Raw genomic sequence first — 20,414 nt, forward strand, 5'->3', positions numbered from 1 at the left:
AACTGAACCGATTTATTTGCTCCATACCAATGGATAAGCCACATCTTCCCTTACCTTATTCCATTTGACATGTTTATTGACTTCGTTTTAATTTATATGTTTAGTCATTTGAAGACTATATAGGTAAAGTACTTTTGTCTAGTTTCACATACAAAATTATAAGTGCTTTGCACACCAGAATAATAAATCTAATATTACCATAACGCTTTTCTCAAATCGTAAAAGGACTGTAAATATGGAGTATCGTTTTGACTGTTGTAACCACTCTTGCTCACGAATTAAAGCAGCATTTCATATCTTCGATTAGTACAGTTTTGAAAACTATTGTTGTCTTTTCTTTCTTTGAAAGTGAGAACCAGCCAACTCCATACTCGTATTTTACATACGGTTGTTGAGCCGGCCAATATATTACTTCCCCCTACATATGTCTCTCGTAATGACCATGAGTAGAAAATTTGAGAAATTAGAGCCAATACAGTGGCTTACTGACAATCGTTCTTCCCTCGCGCTATTCGCGAGTGGAACAGGATTGGAGGGCTCAGTTAGTGGTACAAAAGGGACCCTCCGCCACACACCATTACGTGGCTTGCGGAGTGTGATGTAGATGCAATTATGTAATATCAAAAGTAATTAAAATACATAATTATGTAATACGAAAAGTACTTAACAATAAGTTTCCCCATTGGAAAAAGTGTGGTGGTTGTGGGAAGTATATTCTAATTTGTGCGAAAAATTACAGTTCACCGCGAAAGAAAACGAACTTGTGAAAGTAACTGAAGCAATGAGAAAAAGCAGTTGTAGGTACAGAATATATTACATCTGCATATGTATGTTCAACTATACATGACGGTAGTATCTGTTCCCGAAAGAACAGTTACCGTGGATGACCATGCAGCTTTGCTAGAAATGAAATTATAATCAAATTGACACCCTAGCTGCAAACAGGCGTTGATGTACTTCATTGGGGACATATTGAAAATGTGTGCCCCGACCGGGACTCGAACCCGGGATCGCCTGCTTACATGGCAGATGCTCTATCCATCTGAGCCACCGCGGGCACAGAGGATAGTGCGTCTGCAGGGACTTATCCCTTGCACGCTCCCCGTGAGATCCACATTCCCGACATGTCCACACCACTACATTCGTAGTGCGCCTAACAGATGTTTGCCCATAGATGGATAGAGCGTCTGCCATGTGAGCAGGAGATCCCGGGTTCGAGTCCCGGTCAGGGTACACATTTTCAATATGTCCCCAATGAAGTACATCAACGCCTGTTTGCAGCTAGGGTGTCAATTTGATTATCATTTCATATGTATGTTCTTTAATAAAATATTCTTGGGTTTCGAGCCGCATCAAGTGGTTAACTGCTGACGAGCTATCGGTAGAGATCTCCTCTGTCATTGTCAAATGGTTGAGTGTCCTCTGAATGCCGTTGCCGTGCTTATACAGCTGCGCCGCCCTCAGTGACGTCACTGGTGCCTAGTCCAGCACCATATATGACCATGTTTTGGTTCCGGGACTCCGCCGAAAGCTCTAGGGCAGTTAACCTATCGATGCGGCTTGAAACCCGAGAACATTTTAGTAACGGATATCGCCACGAAAGCATGCATTCGTACATAACATACGCTCTCGTTTGAAACAGAAGTATCCTAAAATAACTAGCTTGCAAATCTTCTTTTGTACTTTATAGACGGTTGAGACTATGCTGTGTTTTAGTTCTTTTTATGTATCAGTCTTTTCTATGCTTTTTATTTTCAGTTGTACTTTTTTTGTTTTACTCGATGAACAACTTGTATCGAACATTGGCTCTGAGCACTATGGGACTTAACATCTGTGGTCATCAGTCCCCTAGAACTTAGAACTACTTAAACCTAACTAACCTAAGGACATCACACACATCCATGCCCGAGGCAGGATTCGAACCTGCGACCGTAGCATTCACGCGGTTCCGGACTGAGCGCCTTAACCGCGAGACCACCGCGGCCGGCGTATCGAACATTTACTGATATTTAGGTGATTTATGCTTAATTTGTAAATTACTGACAATTACAAGTCACTCCTGGGATAGAGCGCTCTTATATGGACATAACGTCAAATACTGCAGAACATACTGTACTCAGCTTAATAAAGTCCGAGAATTTTATAAGAAAGGAAATGCGGAAAAAATGTTGGAGGTACCAGCTACATTCTTTTCCGCATTCCGACATTCTAAGCACTACACTACTGTAGAGACTTGCAGCTTACGCCTCGAAACTTCAACTGCCGTTACGCTTTTAGCGACACGTTTTGGAGTGGTCCTCAATACTCGTAGCAGCCTGTTTTCAGAGGACATACCTAATAGTATAAAAGCTTTCAAACATGTTTTCCCCCACTTCTTAGAACACGATATTACCACGGAAGTCGATAGACGTCCCCGACAGTCGAGAATGAATATGAAGAAGTAGTGACGTTACGTAGAAGTGTTATCGAGGTGAATCCATCGTCTCCCGAGGTGGGAAAGTCGAAGCACCTGTGATATGACAGCTGAACCGTCGGTGTAGTTCCTGGAGACGGAGATGAAAGGGAAGCCACCCTGCCGCACCCAGGGCAGCATGACTTCTTCTAGGTAGGTTCCCTCGGGCAGGGAAGAATCAGGCGTGACGTAATCCAGGGTCCTCAACAGGAGGTCGTCCGTCGCCGCGCTGAACATGCTATGGACAGATCACATCACATTACAGCAGATTCACTACTACTCGTGAGGTGACAGCAGAGCTAGTTACATTTCCACGGTATTCTATATGAATTAAACACATGTTAAAAAGCTAAACATAACAGTGTGTGACGCTTGAAGGATAAGCATTATTTCCATGCACTGACCTCAACACATAGCAGCGCTGACCTGTGTCAAGTGCTAACACGTTATGTGAACGTATTACCCGTTGCCTTTCGTCACGGCATCTTAGGTCAGCATATTCTGTTTAACGATTTTTCTGACGTTTTGCTGGTATCAGTGTCTGGCATTGTCAAGGATTCATTGCTGGTGACGGACATTGGCCGAAGATCACGAGACGAACAACAGGCAATACATCAGTAAGTTGCCACGAAAGCGTCATCAGTGTAGATTAGTATTTCGAGGACGGGTTACGACAGGTGGTTTCAATGTGACCTTACAGCATTTTTAAAGGTTAACTTTAATTATAATCACCCTGTATGTATTTCACATGCCGCGCCAGCTTGCATTAAATTACAACTAACATTACGACGTCTGGCAACTCGAAACACCACCATCACTGCAATACACGTGTCGCATTTTGAAGAGTAATATTTCTAAATTTTTGCGTTACATAATTATATGCTATCTACAGCACACTAAAGAACATCGGAAAGAGTTTTATCTCAACAGCTCTGTTCTTTTTTAATTTCTAGTTACTCAAGATTCTCGCTGGTCACAGGTGCTGCGAAGTACACGTTACGTTTGTCGATAATACTTAATTCTGTAACCAAATTTTGTACTACTGTACAGACAATCATTACTTAGTGATTGCGCCAAGATTTTTGTTTACACTTCATCATAAAATTTATACTCTATGACTGAAGCAAAAAATTATTTTCATTGTACGTCAGCAAGTCATTTTAAACGATGCTCTATTACTCTATTACAAAACTGATTACAGGGAATGCTGAGTGCTGAGGTGCCTGTCGGGCGGTTTTAGAATGTTTTTCCACTTGACAAAGTATTTATTTAGTTAGTTGAAAACTAAGACCATTATTTTGTCATGGCGCTAACTGTTGACGTACGCAAGCAAATGATTTAAGACGTGTACTGTACAACGAACAAGAGAAAAATGAATGCATATGAACCTAGCGGCAGTTACTGAAACTCGTAGGCGATGGTGGGGGAAGCAACATCATGCAAGAAAAACGTCTTTTAAATTTCGTAACTTACGCATAAGCTGCAGTGTGTGCAGTATAGTGTCTCCACAGGTAAGATGACCTACGTGAGTGGTGGTGAGGCCATGCACATGTAAGTAATTCATGTCTGTGCAAAGGTAGGTCAAAATTATTGTGGACTACCTGCATCTGTTCACTCCTGATGTCTTCTCCGAAGGCGATGCCGTCATCCAGAAGGAGAACTGTCCTTGTGACAAGGCGAGAATCGTGTTGTAAACGTTTGATGAGAGTGTTGGCGAACTTGGCCTCCTTATTGGTCTGCTCTGAACTGAACTGAAGGAACACACCTGCGACGCTATCGTTCACCAGCTTGGCGCCCACAGACCAGAGGTCCGAATTTTACGAGAATTACGTGACTTGTGAATACGACCTCTTGGTTCAAATGGGTCTGAGCACTATGGGACTTAACATCTGAGGTCATCAGTCCACTAGACTTAGAACTACTTAAACCTAACTAACCTAAGGACATCAGACACATCCATGCCCGAGGCAGGATTCGAACCTGCGACTATAACAGCTGCGCGGTTCCAAACTGAACTGCATAGAACCGCTCGGCCACAGCGGCCGGCAACACGACCTCTTGCTCATCAGGTGTGCCGTGGGTATGCATATTAGATTGATGCTGGATCTATCACCACAGTTCATACAAAATGATAGATTACCCCTTGAGGCGAGCATGACACATAGAAATAAACTGCCACGCGCGTCGGAAAACGTTATTTCATAAGTTTCTGAACTCGCCAGGTACATCGTCTACTGCTTGTGGTTGGAGGACCTGGGCATTTCAGTTGGATAATTTACTTTAATGGTTGCTCTCTTTGATCTCGTAAATTAATGTTTATTCAAACAATGTGTAAAATTACTCAAAACACATAAACACTGAGCGAGGTGGCGCAGTGGTTAGCACACTGGACTCACGTTCGGGAGGACGACGGTTCAATCCCACGTCCGGTCATCCTGATTAGGTTGTCCGTGATTTCCATAAATCTCTTCAGGCAAATGCCGGGATGGTCCCTTTGAAAAGGAAATGCCCGACTTCCTTACCCATCCTTCCCTAATCCGATGAAACCGATGTCCTCGCAGTTTCGTCTCCTCCCGCAACACAACCCACAAACTCACCACAAGACTATACAGAAACTCCAGACATTCGCAGAACCCGTTTATTCTGAATCTGGGGAACTACGACCACAACCATACATGGAAACATAAAAGACCAAAAGACATACTTGCAAGGGCATAACATCTATGGCCAAGCATACGCAAACATAACGGCACAGGCGAGCCCCTGTTAATCAGACACATTTACTGGATATCCAGCTGAAATACACTGCCGAATAACTGGCACCACACAGGGAAGCCGTACCGTACACTGCATGCAAACAAGCTCCACACATCCCCCACACAGTGAGATGATCTATGGCCGATCTCCCACTACTGTATAACGATCTTGATTGTTCCAGGAATGTAGCAGCTGCAGCAACTGGGACACATCGCCATCGCTTGACACGGTAATGATGCATGATACCTATACTAACAAATCCAACCTTGCATGAGCTATCGCAGCTAGTAAGCCACTACTGCTCTTACTACCCACTCCACTGTCGCAGAGGTTTTTTCCCACGGCACGAGCCATGGCACTTTTTTCCCTCTGCTCTTCAAATCGCTACCCTCACTCGCGTTTCGTCCACTATCTATCACCTGATGGATCGTGTTAATGCGTAGCCTTACCCAGACGCACGGACAACATCACAGCCCAGCATCCTGTGATCCACTTACTAGATAACTAACATGTTTACGGAGGTGACAGTAGAACTTTTGGTTTGGTCACCACGTTGGTGCGGGCGTGGAGGGGCCCCATCTCTTAACCCAACGCAACCCAACCCAACATAAACATCGAGGTTATGAAACAATCTGAGAGCGAATTTACACAACTAAAATAGAACAATGGTAAAGTTTGTGAATGTTTGTTAGGGTCGCCATCAGCAAGATACTGGACAATTACGATTGAGATGGTGCCCATACACGTAAAGGACGCAAATTACATTTTCAGCCATGATTGCAAAACAGTATGAACCCGAACTGAGCACACAACAGATCGATAAATAAAGGAAGAACCAGAAAGAAATATCACCAGGCGCGTGGGCTCCAATGAATTAAGTCGATAACGAAACAAAACGAGTTGTTACGGAAAAGATTCCTTTTGAAGCAAGAATTAGATTGCAGGAAAACTTGTATACTAGTGTGTGAGACGGGTAGACAGAGTTATGGAAACTAAATATAGAAACCGGGATGAAGTTCTTTTCTGCTCACTATATCGCCGATTGCCAAAGGCGGGAGCGCGCATTGCAAATGCGGTCTACCGTGATTGTTGGCGGGCGAGGTTGCTGCGGCAAGTCGCGGTGCGCCGAGCTCAGTGTTGTTGGGGCTGGGCCGACGGTGATGTGACTGCGAATCAAGGATCTCATCATGCTCCTCATTACTGATCGTGGATCTGAGTAAGTTCACAGTGAAACTTCTAAGACTTGCAGAATCCTGAAGTCAATGAAAAACACGTATGGTGGCGTAGTTCAGAGTAAAATCACAAAGTAGAAGTTCGGATTAGAATCGCGAATGCCTCTCTCAGTTTTGGTAGCCTTCCTTCAGACCTCAGAAAAGCACGCTGCACAATCATTTGTAGCCAGTCCAAGAAAGGGACTAGGTGCTCTTCCAGTCAGAATGAGGAAGTCCCTTCACTGGCTCCCAACATAAAGTTAAAGATGTACCCGCCAAAGACATACTTGTGTATGGAAACAGGAAACGAGTGTCTCCCTATCTTACGTCTAGACTTGATAGTCGGAAATTCTGAATATTTTGTTGGGCTTCGCACGGTACTCTCACGACAGAAGGAAGTTACAAAAATTTGGAGACACGAATGGCTGCATATTTTGCTTGAGGAAAAGTGTCTGGAGACCGTACACAGAAGGACAATGGGAAGTTGACAGCTGAGACCTCCACTCGAAGTTTACTAAGAAGCAGGGTTCTTCTATAGAGGACACCAGTCTTCCTTCCCACTGCTCATTGTCCAAGGAAGTTGGGCCAGAGGGTAATCTCTGCCCGCCGCTATGGCCGAGTGGTTCTAGGCGCTTCAGTCCGGAACCGCGCTGCTGCTACAGTCACAGGTTCGAATCCTACCTCGGGCATAGATGTGTGTGTTGTCCTCAGGTTAGTTAGGTTTAAGTAGTTCTACGTCTAGGGGACTGATTACCTCAGATGTTAAGTCCCATAGTCCTTAAAGCCATTTGAACCATTTGATAATCCCTGAAAGGCTCGCCCGACTGTCCATGCCCTCCACTAGCGTAGACCTACAGTCTGAGTGACCGGTAGCTCTTACAGAGCGTGCGAAAATTTCACCTGTTCTTGACCCAGCGAAGAGGAACTGCCCTGGTCAATGCCAGAAGCATTATTGGAGAAACTACCATAGGAATGAAATGTTAGATTACATACAGAGGAGTGGCTTACCAACACTGCTAAACGACACCCCTGAACCACTCATGTAATCGGTGAGCAACACACTAAAAACCGAATCGTAAAGTAAATGAAGCAACAGAATCTCGTAGGCAATTCAGCATGCGAATAGGATAAAATGTGAGGAGAGAGGCATGAAAGTGGTTGCCACTTCGCAATGTCTGGTGTTATATGCCTCCAAAAATCTCCCAAGGACTTTTCAAATGCGTGCCACGCAGATCGATGTAGTATTGCGTTAGAAAAGTCGAACATCACGATATCAAGTAGGTGCTGATAAACGTTTTGCCTCATCTGTGCATAGAGGTAGATATTTGATTTGAGTTTTGCCGCAAAGACGCCCTTGTACACTGAATGAAATAGCTAAAGAGTTAAACTAAAGTACAATAAAATATGTAAACAAACAGTTTTCAAAGTTTCTGCGTGCACACGACCCCTGAAGTGGACATACTCATTAAATCACAATACAGTGTAAACGTACTAGTATTAGCCACTTTACAGGACTTCACAATTAAAGAAATGAAACCAAGTGAATCTAGAAAAGTAGAATATAGAATAACTCTTAGGGCTACATCACGTCCGTAATTTTGTAATGCACATTTTTTTTGAAAAAGGTTGTGTTATATCCAGGGTCAAGAAAATTTATTACCAATTTTTCAGTGGTACTTACTTGTTTCTGAGGTAGTTGGAGAGGCCTCTGAAGAACGCATCAGATCCCATGACGTTCTCTATCATCCAGATTATTGATGCACCTGCCACAAACACAGATTATGTTTCGATGGAACAGCGTACTTTGTCAGCAAAAATCAGCTAAGGCAGAATGGTCAACAATTCTTAATTAAGCTATAATTACTGCATGTGCTGTAAACGCCTCAAGAACAGTTCATATTGTTCATAGTGTAGATCCACCATTTCGTTCTAATGTGATAATCTTCATTACAGGTTTATATTTCAGTTGCACACAGATCTACACAGCCACCTGCTACTATCACATCGCCGGCCCGGGTGACCGAGCGGTTCTAGGCGCTACAGTCTGGAACCGCGCGACCGCTACGGTCGCAGGTTCGAATCCTGCCTCGGGCATGGATGTGTGTGATGCCCTTAGTTAGGTTTAAGTAGTTCTAAGTTCTAGGGGACTGATGACCTCAGACGTTAAGTCCCATAGTGCTCAGAGTCATTTTTGCACTGTCACATTTTTAAAGCCAGCGAGACAGTGGCGCCATCCAGCCACCTATCATCAGCTCCAACGGCAATCCGCATGTGTGTCATTTAAGCCGACATCCGGAATATTCGGAAATTTCAGCTCAGATTTTCAGGTCGGAGATCACAACGGCATATCATGCAACGACAAGTCAACAATATTCATGAACAATCTCACATAATAGAGAACACATCGGATAAGACGGAACGCAATTTTTATTTTCAGAATGGTTGACTACATCAGAGCGAGGTCTTCGATCAACACCGCCAAGCGGTAGTTCGTACTAGATTATTATTTGCAACAAGGTCGGAGGTGTTCATACCACAGTAGCGGACTAAGGCCGACTTGCCTCTCAGTTTCAGCACATTTCTTAGACATGTCACCGAAATTTTTTAATGCTTACATGCTGGTACAGCTACTTCTCTTTTCTCCAAAGGGTTCTTTAATTTGTCTGTAGGCGTTGTCTAGCTTTCTCCTAGTTATACATGGTTCTATAGACTTACATTTCTCCTGCAGCCATAGGGAAGAGTTGAAAAGTGGAAGGACTTTGCAAGGGAAATGAAACAAATATTGTAGGTAGGGGAGATGGTGCAGATAAGATAGGAGATACGATATTGCGAGAAAAATTTGACAAAGCACTGAAAGCCCTAAGACGAAATAAGTCGCCTGGAGTAGGCGATATTCCCCCAGAACTGCTGATATCCTTGGGATAGTCAGCCATGACCAAACCATTCCTCTTGATGTAGAGGCTATATGAGACAGGAGAAATAATCTCAGACTTCAAGAAGAATCTAATAATAACAGTTCCAAAGAAAGTAAGTCCTGACATGTGTGGATGTTACAAAACAGTTAGTTTATTAAGTCACGGTTGCAAAATATTGACACGAATTATTTACAAAAGAAAGGAAAAAACTGGTATAAGTCGACCGCAGGAAAGATCATTGCGGAGTTCTGGAGAAATATTGGAATACGCGAGGCAGCACCCTATGACTTACCTAAGGTTAATGAAAGGTAAACCTACATTTATAGCATTTGTAAACGTACAGAAAACTTTTGACACTGTTTGACTTGAATGCATTCGTCAAATTTCTGTAAGGAGCAGGGGTAAAATACGGGGAACGAAAGGTTATTTATAACTTGTACAGAAACCAAAGGGCAGTTATAACAGTCGTACAGCATGAAAAGGAAGCAATGGTTCAGAAGGGAGTGAGACAAGGTTGTAACCTATCCCAACAGTTGTTCAGTCTGTACAATAAAGAAGCTGTGAAGCAAAGCAAGGAGAAAGTGAAAGTGAATTGCAGTTCAAGGAGAACAAAAAAAAAAAAAAAAAAAAAAAAAAAAAAAAAAAAAAAAAAAAAACTTTGAGGCTTGCTGATAACATTGCAATTTTGTCAGAGACAGCAAAGGACTTGGAAGTGCAGTTGAACGGAATGAGCAGTGTCTTGAAAGATGTAAACATTAACAAAAGCATGATGATTCCCTTCTCCGTAATGTAAAAACATTCACTAAGATTCACTAAGATCATCACCAAGTGTATAGTAAAACAACGAATCTTAATCAAGGGGGGAAACAAGCTGGATATAGAATTATTATCCATGTAGTCACGTTTCCTTGCCCGTAATGCTTAGTGACAAAAGGTAGATGTTAAAACGTCAGTCTAACATGTATACAACTGCAAGACTATCACACTTGAGTAACAGAAATCATGAAAACAAGCATTCCTACTTAAATTCCACTTCTGTGTTGAAGCTGCAGAACTAATGCAAGATAAGATGTAGGAGAGGCACCTAGTAGGACAGTAATGCACCTGCACTCACAAGACAGCAGTTATACACTCTTTTTGGTGCGTGACATGATCAGAATAACAAATGCAGAGGAAGCAACAGTGCTCTTAGACAAATATGTCCTTCACTTTACTCTCGCACTGCTGTATCACGGTAATGCAAATTAGTAGTACGCGTAAACAATTGAAAATGATGTTCTCAAACAATAGTGTTGCTCTCAATCATCCACTGGCTACACACAGTTGGCAGTGTATCTCTTTGTAGTATGATATCTTTGTTATCGGATGACATGTTTGCGGCAGGCTACATGCTCACTGTGAAATGGTGGACAGGTCACACAGACCTTGTCAGTTGGTTCAAATGGTTCATATGGCTCTGAGCACTATGGGACTTAACATCTCAGGTCATCAGTCCCCTAGACTTAGAGCTACTTAAACCTAACTAACCTAAGGACATCACACACATCCATGCCCAAAGCAGGATTCGAACCTGCGACCGTAGCAGCAGCGCGGCTCCGGACTGAATCGCCTAGAACCGCCCGGCCACAACGGCCGGCCCTTGTCAGTTCACTTTCATAAACAAAAACGGATAGTCCTACCTTTAAATTAATTAACAAAGCAGTAAAATAGTAATTTATTAACGAATAACACAGTATCACTCGGAACTTATATTATCAACTTCTGCACAAGTAAAAATTTGTATCTAATCAGGATCCCTAATTATAACAAAATTTTGACATTACCAGTTTTGACATCTTGGGTTGTCGGGTGTTCTGCCGGATATCAGCGTCGTACTTGCACGATATTTCGGTCACGTAGCTCGTAACCTTCATCAGGTGCGACCTGAGACTGCTCCTCGAGTGGACCTGGTCCAGTATTTATGCCTATGGCCTTCCCCCTCCAATGAAGGTTACGAGCTACGTGACCGAAATATCGTGCAAGTACGACGCTGATATCCGGCAGAACACCCGACAACCCAAGATGTCATTAGATCGCCGGGAAAGCCTGAAGAGTTACATCACCAGTTTTGTCGAACGTTGCCATCAACAGATGAGGTGTCGTCTAACGAAAAAGGAAATTGTTTTGTATACATGAACACTATTGTCAACTTTCAAGCTTTGGATAAACCTTTTTGCAAATATTCATACCACATCTGTCAAGCAATAACTTGACCGAACTGACGATGTTGACATTTTATAGTACTTACTGATACTGAATTAATAAAAATATTAATAATATTTTAGGCACTGAAGGCACTTAATCGCATGTGAGTGACGTTCAAAATTTTTAAAATAAATAAAAAATTGTATCAATACTTGTCGTCACTTTCTTGAGTAATTACGTGATCGTCAACATGCAGTGTGGTGTTCATGTACTGTTGGCCTCCTAATTCGATTCTCGTAGTGTATTTCGATGGACGCCGTTTTCTAATCTACTGGCGATTGTTATACATTGTATTGTTCCGAAATATACCAAGTAATGGAAATAAAAGGCTGTAGTCTGTAACTTACGTGCAAGCGGGTGAAGAAGCATGATAACCAAACCAAGAGATAATCCATAGGTCGCTCTATACTTATTTCTAACCACACTCATTAATTTTACGTGCACTCAAAAGATCCATAGTGCGCTATAGCTCTTTACAAACGTCGTGGCAACTGACTCATCTGTCGCAAGGTTACACCAATGTGTTTCAGACATGCAAGCTCAGTGCTTACTAGGCACTGTATTGCTCCTTGAGGAAAGTCTTCGCTGCCAATTGTCGCATTCGCAAGTCTGCCTATCTTGTGTGTGGAAATACTACAATGCAATGGCTGGATTGCATAAGGAAGACTGGTAGGTACTTTCCTGCATAATAGGAGATTTTTCGTCTTTCTCCAGGGCAAGAAGAGCAGGTGGAGAAATCAGAGGAATGGTCTACCTCAGGGAAGCGTCCTCGCCCCAGCTCTGTATAATATATATACAAATGATCAATCAGTGCCAAACATCACATGCCAATTTATGTATGCCGATGACACTGCAGTTGCAGCCCAAGGTAACAATTTTATGGATGTAGAGGAGAAATTAACCAGTACCTTGGAATCTCTCTCCCAGTATTATGAGGCAAACCACCTAAGGCCGAACCCTTCCAAGACGCAGGTCTGTGCGTTCCATTTAAAGAACAGGGAGGCAAATCGTGAATTAAATGTAATATGGAGAGGTGAACGTCTCGAGCATTGTAAAACGCCCAAATATCTTGGTGTCACGTTGGATCGCACACTTACCTACAAACATCATTGTAATGCTACAAGGGAAAAAGTCTCAGCTAGAAACAACATCATCAGGAAACTAACCAGCGGATCCTGGGGTGCAAACCCAAAAGTCCTGAGAACTTCAGCCCTTGCGCTCAGTGTGTCAGCCGCGGAATACGCCGCTCCAGTATGGTCTGCATCAACACACGCGAGAAAAGTTGATGTCGCGGTGAATGAAATGGCACGGATTGTTACCGGATGCTTGAGGCCAACCCCAGTGCACAAGATGTATTTAATGATGGGGATCGTACCGTCCAACATACGACGTGACATCGCTGCCGAAGCCGAAAAAACCAAGCAAGAAAAAGACATGCGTCACCCTTTATGTGGACACCAGCCTGCTGACCGACGGCTTTGTTCGAGGAAGAGTTTCCTGTCACGTACCCGAGCCCTGGAAGGGTCGGCGCAGAGAATCGTTTGAAAAGGTGAGAAATCGACCTGAGAAACCCCCATAAAGATGTAAAAGAAGAACTGGCGCCTGGTGGAGACCTACCATACACAGTCTGGAGAACCCTAAACCGTATGAGGGCAGAAGTGCTTAAGTGCAAGACAAACCTGCAGCAGTGGGGTTTCCTAAAAGAGAATGAGAACACTCTCTGTCTGTGTGGTTCTGTCCAGGATCCTCAACACCTGCTTATCTGTCCATATTTAGACCAGCCCTGCACAATGAATGGCTTATGGGAGGCAAATGACAAGGCCATATTGGCTGCTGATTTTTGGAAGTGTGAAGTCTAGTTCCGGACACGGAAAGTAAGTATAAGGAAGAACCAGAACACTGCCTGCTTGACATTTATAGATAACATATGCTGCAGTTGTGGACATACCTGTCACTATGTACACTTTGTTTTAATAGTCATCAGATAATTTCGAGTAAATTGAAATTCACTTATATAAATTTCCATTCCAACCCATGAACCATGGACCTTGCCGTTGGTGGGGAGGCTTGCGTGCCTCAGCGATACAGATAGCTGTACCGTAGGTGCAACCACAACGGAGGCCAGACAAATGTATGGTTCCTGAAGAGGGGCAGCAGCCTTTTCAGTAGTCTCAGGGGCAACAGTCTGGATGATTGACTGATCTGGCCCTGTAACACTAACCAAAATGGCCTTGCTGTTCTGGTACTGCGAACGGCTGAAAGCAAGGGGAAACTACAGCCGTAATTTTTCCCGAAGGCATGCAGCTTTACTGTATGATTAAATGATGATGGCGTCCTCTTGGGTAAAATATTCCGGAGGTAAAATTGTCCCCCATTCGGATCTCCGGGCGGGGACTACTCAATATGACGTCGTTATCAGGAGAAAGAATACTGGCGTTCTACGGATCGGAGCGTGGAATGTGAGATCCCTTTATCGGGCAGGTAGGTTAGAACATTTAAAAAGGGAAATGGATAGGTTAAAGTTAGATACAGTGGGAATTAGTGAAGTTCGGTGGCAGGAGGAACAAGACTTTTGGTCAGGTGAATATAGGGTTATAAATACAAAATTAAATAGGGGTAATGCAGGAGTAGGTTTAATAATGAATAAAAAAATAGGAGTGTGGTTAAGCTACTACACACAGCATGGTGAACGCATTATTGTGACCAAGATAGACACGAAGCCCACACCTACTACAGTAGTACAAGTTTATATGCCAACTAGCTCTGCAGATGACGATGAAATTGATGAAATGTACGATGAGATAAAAGAAATTATTCAGGTAGTGGAGGGAGACGAAAATTTTATAGTCATGGGTGACTGGAATTAGAGAGTAGGAAAAGGGAGAGAAGGAAACATAGTAGGTGAATATGGATTGGGGCTAGGAAATGAAAGAGGAAGCCGCCTGGTAGAATTTTGCGCAGAACATAACTTAATCATAGCTAACACTTGGTTGAAAAATCATGAAAGAAGGTTATATACATGGAAGAACCCTGGAGATACTAAAAGGTATCAGATAGATTATATAATGGTAAGACAGAGATTTAGGAACCAGGTTTTAAATTGTAAGACATTTCCAGGGGCAGATGTGGACTCTGACCACAATCTATTGGTTATCAACTGTAGATTAAAACTGAAGAAACTGCAAAAAGGTGAGCATTTCAGGAGATGGGACCTGGATAAACTGACTAAACCAGAGGTTGTACAGAGTTTCAGGGAGAGCATAAGGGAACAATTGACAGAAATGGGGGAAAGAAATACAGTAGAGGAAGAATAGGTAGCTTTGAGGGATGAAGTAGTGAAGGCAGCAGAGGATCAAGTAGGTAAATAGACGAGGGCTGGTAGAAACCCTTGGGTAACAGAAGAAATATTGAATTTAATTGATGAAAGGAGAAAATATAAAAATGCAGTAAATGAAGCAGGCAAAAAGGAATACAAACGTCTCAAAAATGATATCGACATGAAGTGCAAAATGGCTAAGCAGGGATGGCTAGAGGACAAATGTAGGGATGTAGAGGCTTATCTCACTAGGGGTAAGATAGATACTGCCTACAGGAAAATTAAAGAGACCTTTGGAGAAAGGAGAACCACTTGCACCAAATTTCCATTTACTCAAAAAGAAGAAGAATCAAAGCTATATTTTCCTCGAAATTTTGAAGCAGTGTGAAAGGAAAAGATAAAATCTAACGAGCTGTACTGCTTACCCTTCTGGTAAATGTTGTAATCCATGAAGGCCTGGTCAGCTGTGATGTTGGGGTTCTTGGTGAGTGGGTACTCTTCGCCGCTGACATCGGCCGTCATGGCGGTCTGCAGCAGAGTGGTCACCGCGAAAACCTCGCGCTGGCGCCACGTGGGCTCCACCTGCGCACACAGACACACGTTAACACTCTCTGCGACCGCTGTGAGAACACGCGTCGTGAGAACTCCACAGCAGCGCGTGGGAACTCACCACATCGGTAGCGATCCACTGGAAGTAAGTGGCGAAGCCCTCGTTGAGCCAGAGGACGTTCCACCAGTCGCAGGTGACCAGGTCCCCGAACCACTGGTGGGCCACCTCGTGCTGGATGGTGCCCAGAGATTGCTCCTTGGTCGCCTCCGACGTGTAGTTCTCCAGCACCAGGAGGCTGCCCTGTCTACAGAAGGCACCGCATTGTCGTCCACTGTACCGCCAACGCTCACAGGGTGTCAGCACCTACATCTGTCTACATGTGCGTCTAAGTGTACATCTATGTACTGACCAGGGTGGAGGGAACATAGTGTAGAGGTGAATGTTGTACCTAGAGGATAGTGTACCTACGAACACGTGATAACATATTGTTCATTACAGACATAATTATTCAGAAAACGTGAAAACTATGACAAAACGAAAATGCAAATTTGTTACCGTTTGAAAACGATACTGCGTATAATGCCTGTAAAATTTCAGAAAAAGTTACATGAAAATAACTCAGCGTTGTGAAAATGCCTTTGTTTGTATCTGCCAATCATCTTGAATCAGTTAGCACTATTAGTCAGACTGTAATCTGTTACAGTTCAGCTGTACACGTGGAATATTAAAATCTCTAAATAATGTTTACATTTCAAGAGGAAACCGAAAGAAATCGTATTTAGTAACTACAGCAGTCGAAAACACTCTAAGAAAAGAAGGCACTGCAGCATGAATTTCGACTCAAAAAATGTTCAGTCTGAATCAAAAATTCAAATAAATGACTTTCACTACTAATAAGCTCATACGTGTTTCACACTGAGCAAAATGTGAAGTACGAAGTTACACAAGCCACCAGTTATGGATTTTGATTCCATTCCTCACTAGGCAGTGACACTGCTAAAGGGAGGCTATACTTTAGTTGATGTCAAGTATCTAAGAAACGGGAGACTTCCCATGACAGTTCCAGACTAACATTATCATCTCATTAGCGAAGAAGGCATGTGCACATATATATGGAGAGCACCAGACGATAATCGTCTAGCAAATCATAATTTGAAACTTCCTTGCAGATTACAACTGTGTGCCCGACCGAGACTCGAACTCGGGACCTTTGCCTTTCGCGGGCAAGTGCTCTACCATCTGAGCTACCGAAGCACGACTCACGCCCGGTACGCACAGCTTTACTTCTGCCAGTGTCTCGTCTCCTACCTTCCAAACTTTACAGAAGCTCTCCTGCGAACCTTGCAGAACTAGCACTCCTGAAAGAAAGGATAATGCGGAGACATGGCTTAGCCACAGCCTGGGGGATGTTTCCAGAATGAGATTTTCACTCTGCAGCGGAGTGTGCGCTGATATGAAACTTCCTGGCAGTTTTAATCTGCCAGGAAGTTTCATATCAGCGCACACTCCGCTGCAGAGTGAAAACTCATTCTGGAAATCATAATTTGCTGTCCAAAATACACACAAGATTAGGTAATAGCCGAAGAACAGTTTCATTACTTTAGAAGAGAAGTCCTCTGGCGTATCTGTGACCATGTTTGGTGCTAATAAATTTTGTTTTTGTCGCCAGAATATTTATTTTATATTTCACTCGTTATGATCGTTTCGATATCATGACGACCACACCTGTGGTACAAAATTATAACACGCTGCATAATAAGTTGCTAATTGATCCATCTGATGGCGACTGGAGAGAATCTCACTGAACTAAAATAAATGTCGTGTGGTTAGGGCCCTCCGACGGGTAGACCGTTCGCCGGGAGCAAGTCTTTCGATTTGACGCCACTTCGGCGACTTGCACTTCGATGGGGATTAAATGATGATGATCAGGATAACACGACACCCAGTCCCTGAGCGGAGAAAATTTCCGACCCAGCCAGGAATCGAACCCGGGCCCTTAGGATTGACATTCAGTCGCTCTGACCGCCTTTTTTTTTCATTTTGCTCGGTATAGTTCGTTGCGTTTGGTCTGGGCGGATGTCATAAGACATCCGTTCATGCTGATCATCGATTCCTTTACTCATTTTTTTTATTACAGAGGGCGAGCAGCTCTCTGACTGAACACGATGAGCTACTGTGCCGGCACCACTCAGCTATCGGGGCGGGCCTCACTGAACTGCCCAGTATTGACGAGGGAAGGTAACAACAGTATCGGTGTCAACTGTCCCTCAGTTGGAACTTCAGATGGCTCCCATCTAAACAAAGATTATCTGATAAGTGAAGAGATCTCCTGAGATGGCAAAGGGCCTCGATATGGCGAATTTATTATATTTTCGGTTTACTATTTAATTATATATGACAGCTTCTGGGAAAAGGTTAACCATGTGTCGAGATATGATAAGTGTTAATAAATTAAAAACTACATGGACAGCATTATGCTAAAAATGATAGACTAGTTATTAATAAAATGTGAGAATTGATAAAATGTGATTGAGAATAGCTAAGAAAATTATTTTACTTAGTAACAGGTCTGAAGCAGAGAGAGCTTATTACGAGCTGGGAAAGGTGTTCCAGACTCATTAGATTCCCAAACTTTTTATTGTCTACTAGAGTTTCCAGTTTTAAAAAAAGTTAAGGGTGGATGTGTCTAACACATGTGATGAAATAGGTAAAGAATGTTCTTAATATGGCGCAGTATGCCACAAGGCCTCTAGTCCGGCAGAAGGAAGTGCAGCTTACAGCTTGGCATTTTGCTGACATGCGACAACGCCATCCACTTGGAAACAACATCCTTGTATGCTATTGGTTAAACAAGAGTTCACTACATAAAATAGCACAAAATCTCCTTTTCTGTGGTTGGCTAAAAGGCTCGAGGTCCATGGAACTCTTCTATCCCTGACGTTTCGTCCAAGGCTACGTTGGACATCTTCGGAGGTGCTCCTGGTTGTGCTGAGTCTTTCCAACTGACGAGTCGGACGTCGAAGAGGGGCATAATACCGTGGAAAGTGGGCGTGACAAGGTTTATCTCTGCTATCACGTGAAATCCAGACCACGCCCACTTTCTACTGTCTGCTCAGCTAGCACTGATAGACGTTTTAAGGTAGAATGCTTTGTCGAGCTATCAAGATATGAATAGCGATTTTTACCAAAATAGGAAGGGAACAGAAACCTTTATTGCGACAACCCATAGAAAAAATCATAGCGTCATCATGAGGTAATGTAAAACTGCTGGAACGCCGCTCTCAGATTAAGATGAAGTGCGGCACAAACGTATCACGCTTTCCTCAGAATATATGATACAATTAATTCTATTATTTTACAAACGTTTGCTGTCCTTACCAAGCTCAAAAAATGCAAGGGTTCTTCTAAAGTATAAAACAATGTAAATTGTAGTTTCAGATTAATGTAATACCTATTAAAAATCAATAAAATAAATATTTACAGACTTAATGCCATGCATTAAAATAATATACACGCTATGGCACAATTTTTACAGATCACATGCTGTTGAAACAATATCAAATATATTATTGTTAGCTAAGTGATGGCTGTAACTGTTGCACTTCAGCCTAACGAAGGTAAAGTGAACAAAGCACATGCGAAGTATACGTGCAGTGAATTATAATTAACAGTCATACAAAAGTCAATTAAATAAGAACGCTATACGATTGTGCCTCTTCCTCTACAAAGCAAAATAGTCAGCCTGCGGTTTCACGATAATTTATGTTTAACAGTAATAACGGTGAAACTAAAGAAGAAAGACCAAGAAATCTATGTTGTGTACGTCACATTTGGGAGTATTAAGATCCATGCACTAGATATCACTGCGTTGCTCGTGTCACTACTAAGTGGGAGACACACGAAACCACACGGCTGCGAAGCGTCTGTCAACCTAACCAATTGGTCAGAAAGTGAATTGGAAGGCCAAGAGACTAAGTAAGGACTTATACACAAAGAAGCAACCAGCGATGAAGCTTAAAAAATGGCATTGCAGCTAGATTTGAATTCGGAAGAAGAGTTAATAAGGGCTGTTGTCTTTCAGCCACTCTGTTTACCACGTTTATCAAAGACTAGGTAATGAAGATGCTAGAAGTAGTATGTATAGGCAAAAGAAGTATGTTTAGGAGGCCACAAGATCAACTGCGTCAGATTTTCTGATGACACTGTACTGCTTGAAGGTAGAACAATATCTTTTCAAAGAACACTGTGCAGTCTTTAAGAAGCATTGCAAGAGAACAGAACTGAAATTAATACAAATTAAACTAAGATGTATAGCACATGACAAAGAAAATATGAAAGTCAAAACAACAGAAGGTCAAGTTGAACTTATCGCACTGTAAGAGAAAGTGTCGTACCTGGAGGATAGTGTATACAGAAAGATATGTTATTTCCTGATCGATGTTTCAGTGTAGTGACCAATTTTAGAATCACATGAAGGAACATGCACAACAAACCAGCTTAAGTATTTTCTGTTGTTTTTATAGTTGTGAGATACGAGGTTGTGTACTGTGCAGCCTTTGTAAATATTATGAGTCCTACTCATTAAATGCGGTATGATATACATATTAAAGCTATTTGGAAGATATTTATAACTGTGTACGCTTCCGCAGCCAGAGTCAGTTAGCATGAAAGTTTTATGATTATGGTACCGCATCATAATGTAAAAACTAACGGTTTCCCGATGGTCGCAGTGGCTTTCTTCTGGGTCTGCTCTAGGAGTACAAAGTTTTGTCGTAAGGAAAACTCTGTATATTCTTAAAACTAGCTACAGACCGTGTGGACGTTTAAGCCATACTTCGCCAGTCATGCACCATTTTGCACCTCGAATTGAAATGTCTTCTACCATGGGACACATGATACTGCCAAATGAACAAAGTTTCTTTAATGACTTCTGCAATTTTCCCTGTCTCGACAATGGATATTTGTGTTG

General features: G+C 42.6%; 1 protein-coding gene across 1 annotated transcript in view; it reads right to left on the reverse strand.

The window, feature by feature from the left end:
- LOC126252003 (aminopeptidase N-like) overlaps positions 1-20,414 on the reverse strand; it is a 130,381-nt gene that overhangs the window by 51,371 nt on the left and 58,596 nt on the right. The window contains exons 7-10 of the mRNA XM_049952786.1: positions 15,566-15,749; positions 15,321-15,477; positions 8,102-8,183; positions 2,510-2,690 (exon numbers count right to left, since the gene is read on the reverse strand). Coding sequence (XP_049808743.1) covers positions 2,510-2,690; positions 8,102-8,183; positions 15,321-15,477; positions 15,566-15,749 — 604 coding nt within the window. The remainder of the gene's footprint in view (positions 1-2,509; positions 2,691-8,101; positions 8,184-15,320; positions 15,478-15,565; positions 15,750-20,414) is intronic.

This window comes from Schistocerca nitens, chromosome 4, assembly GCF_023898315.1.
Source record: "Schistocerca nitens isolate TAMUIC-IGC-003100 chromosome 4, iqSchNite1.1, whole genome shotgun sequence".
Classification (NCBI taxonomy): Eukaryota; Metazoa; Arthropoda; class Insecta; order Orthoptera; family Acrididae; genus Schistocerca; species Schistocerca nitens.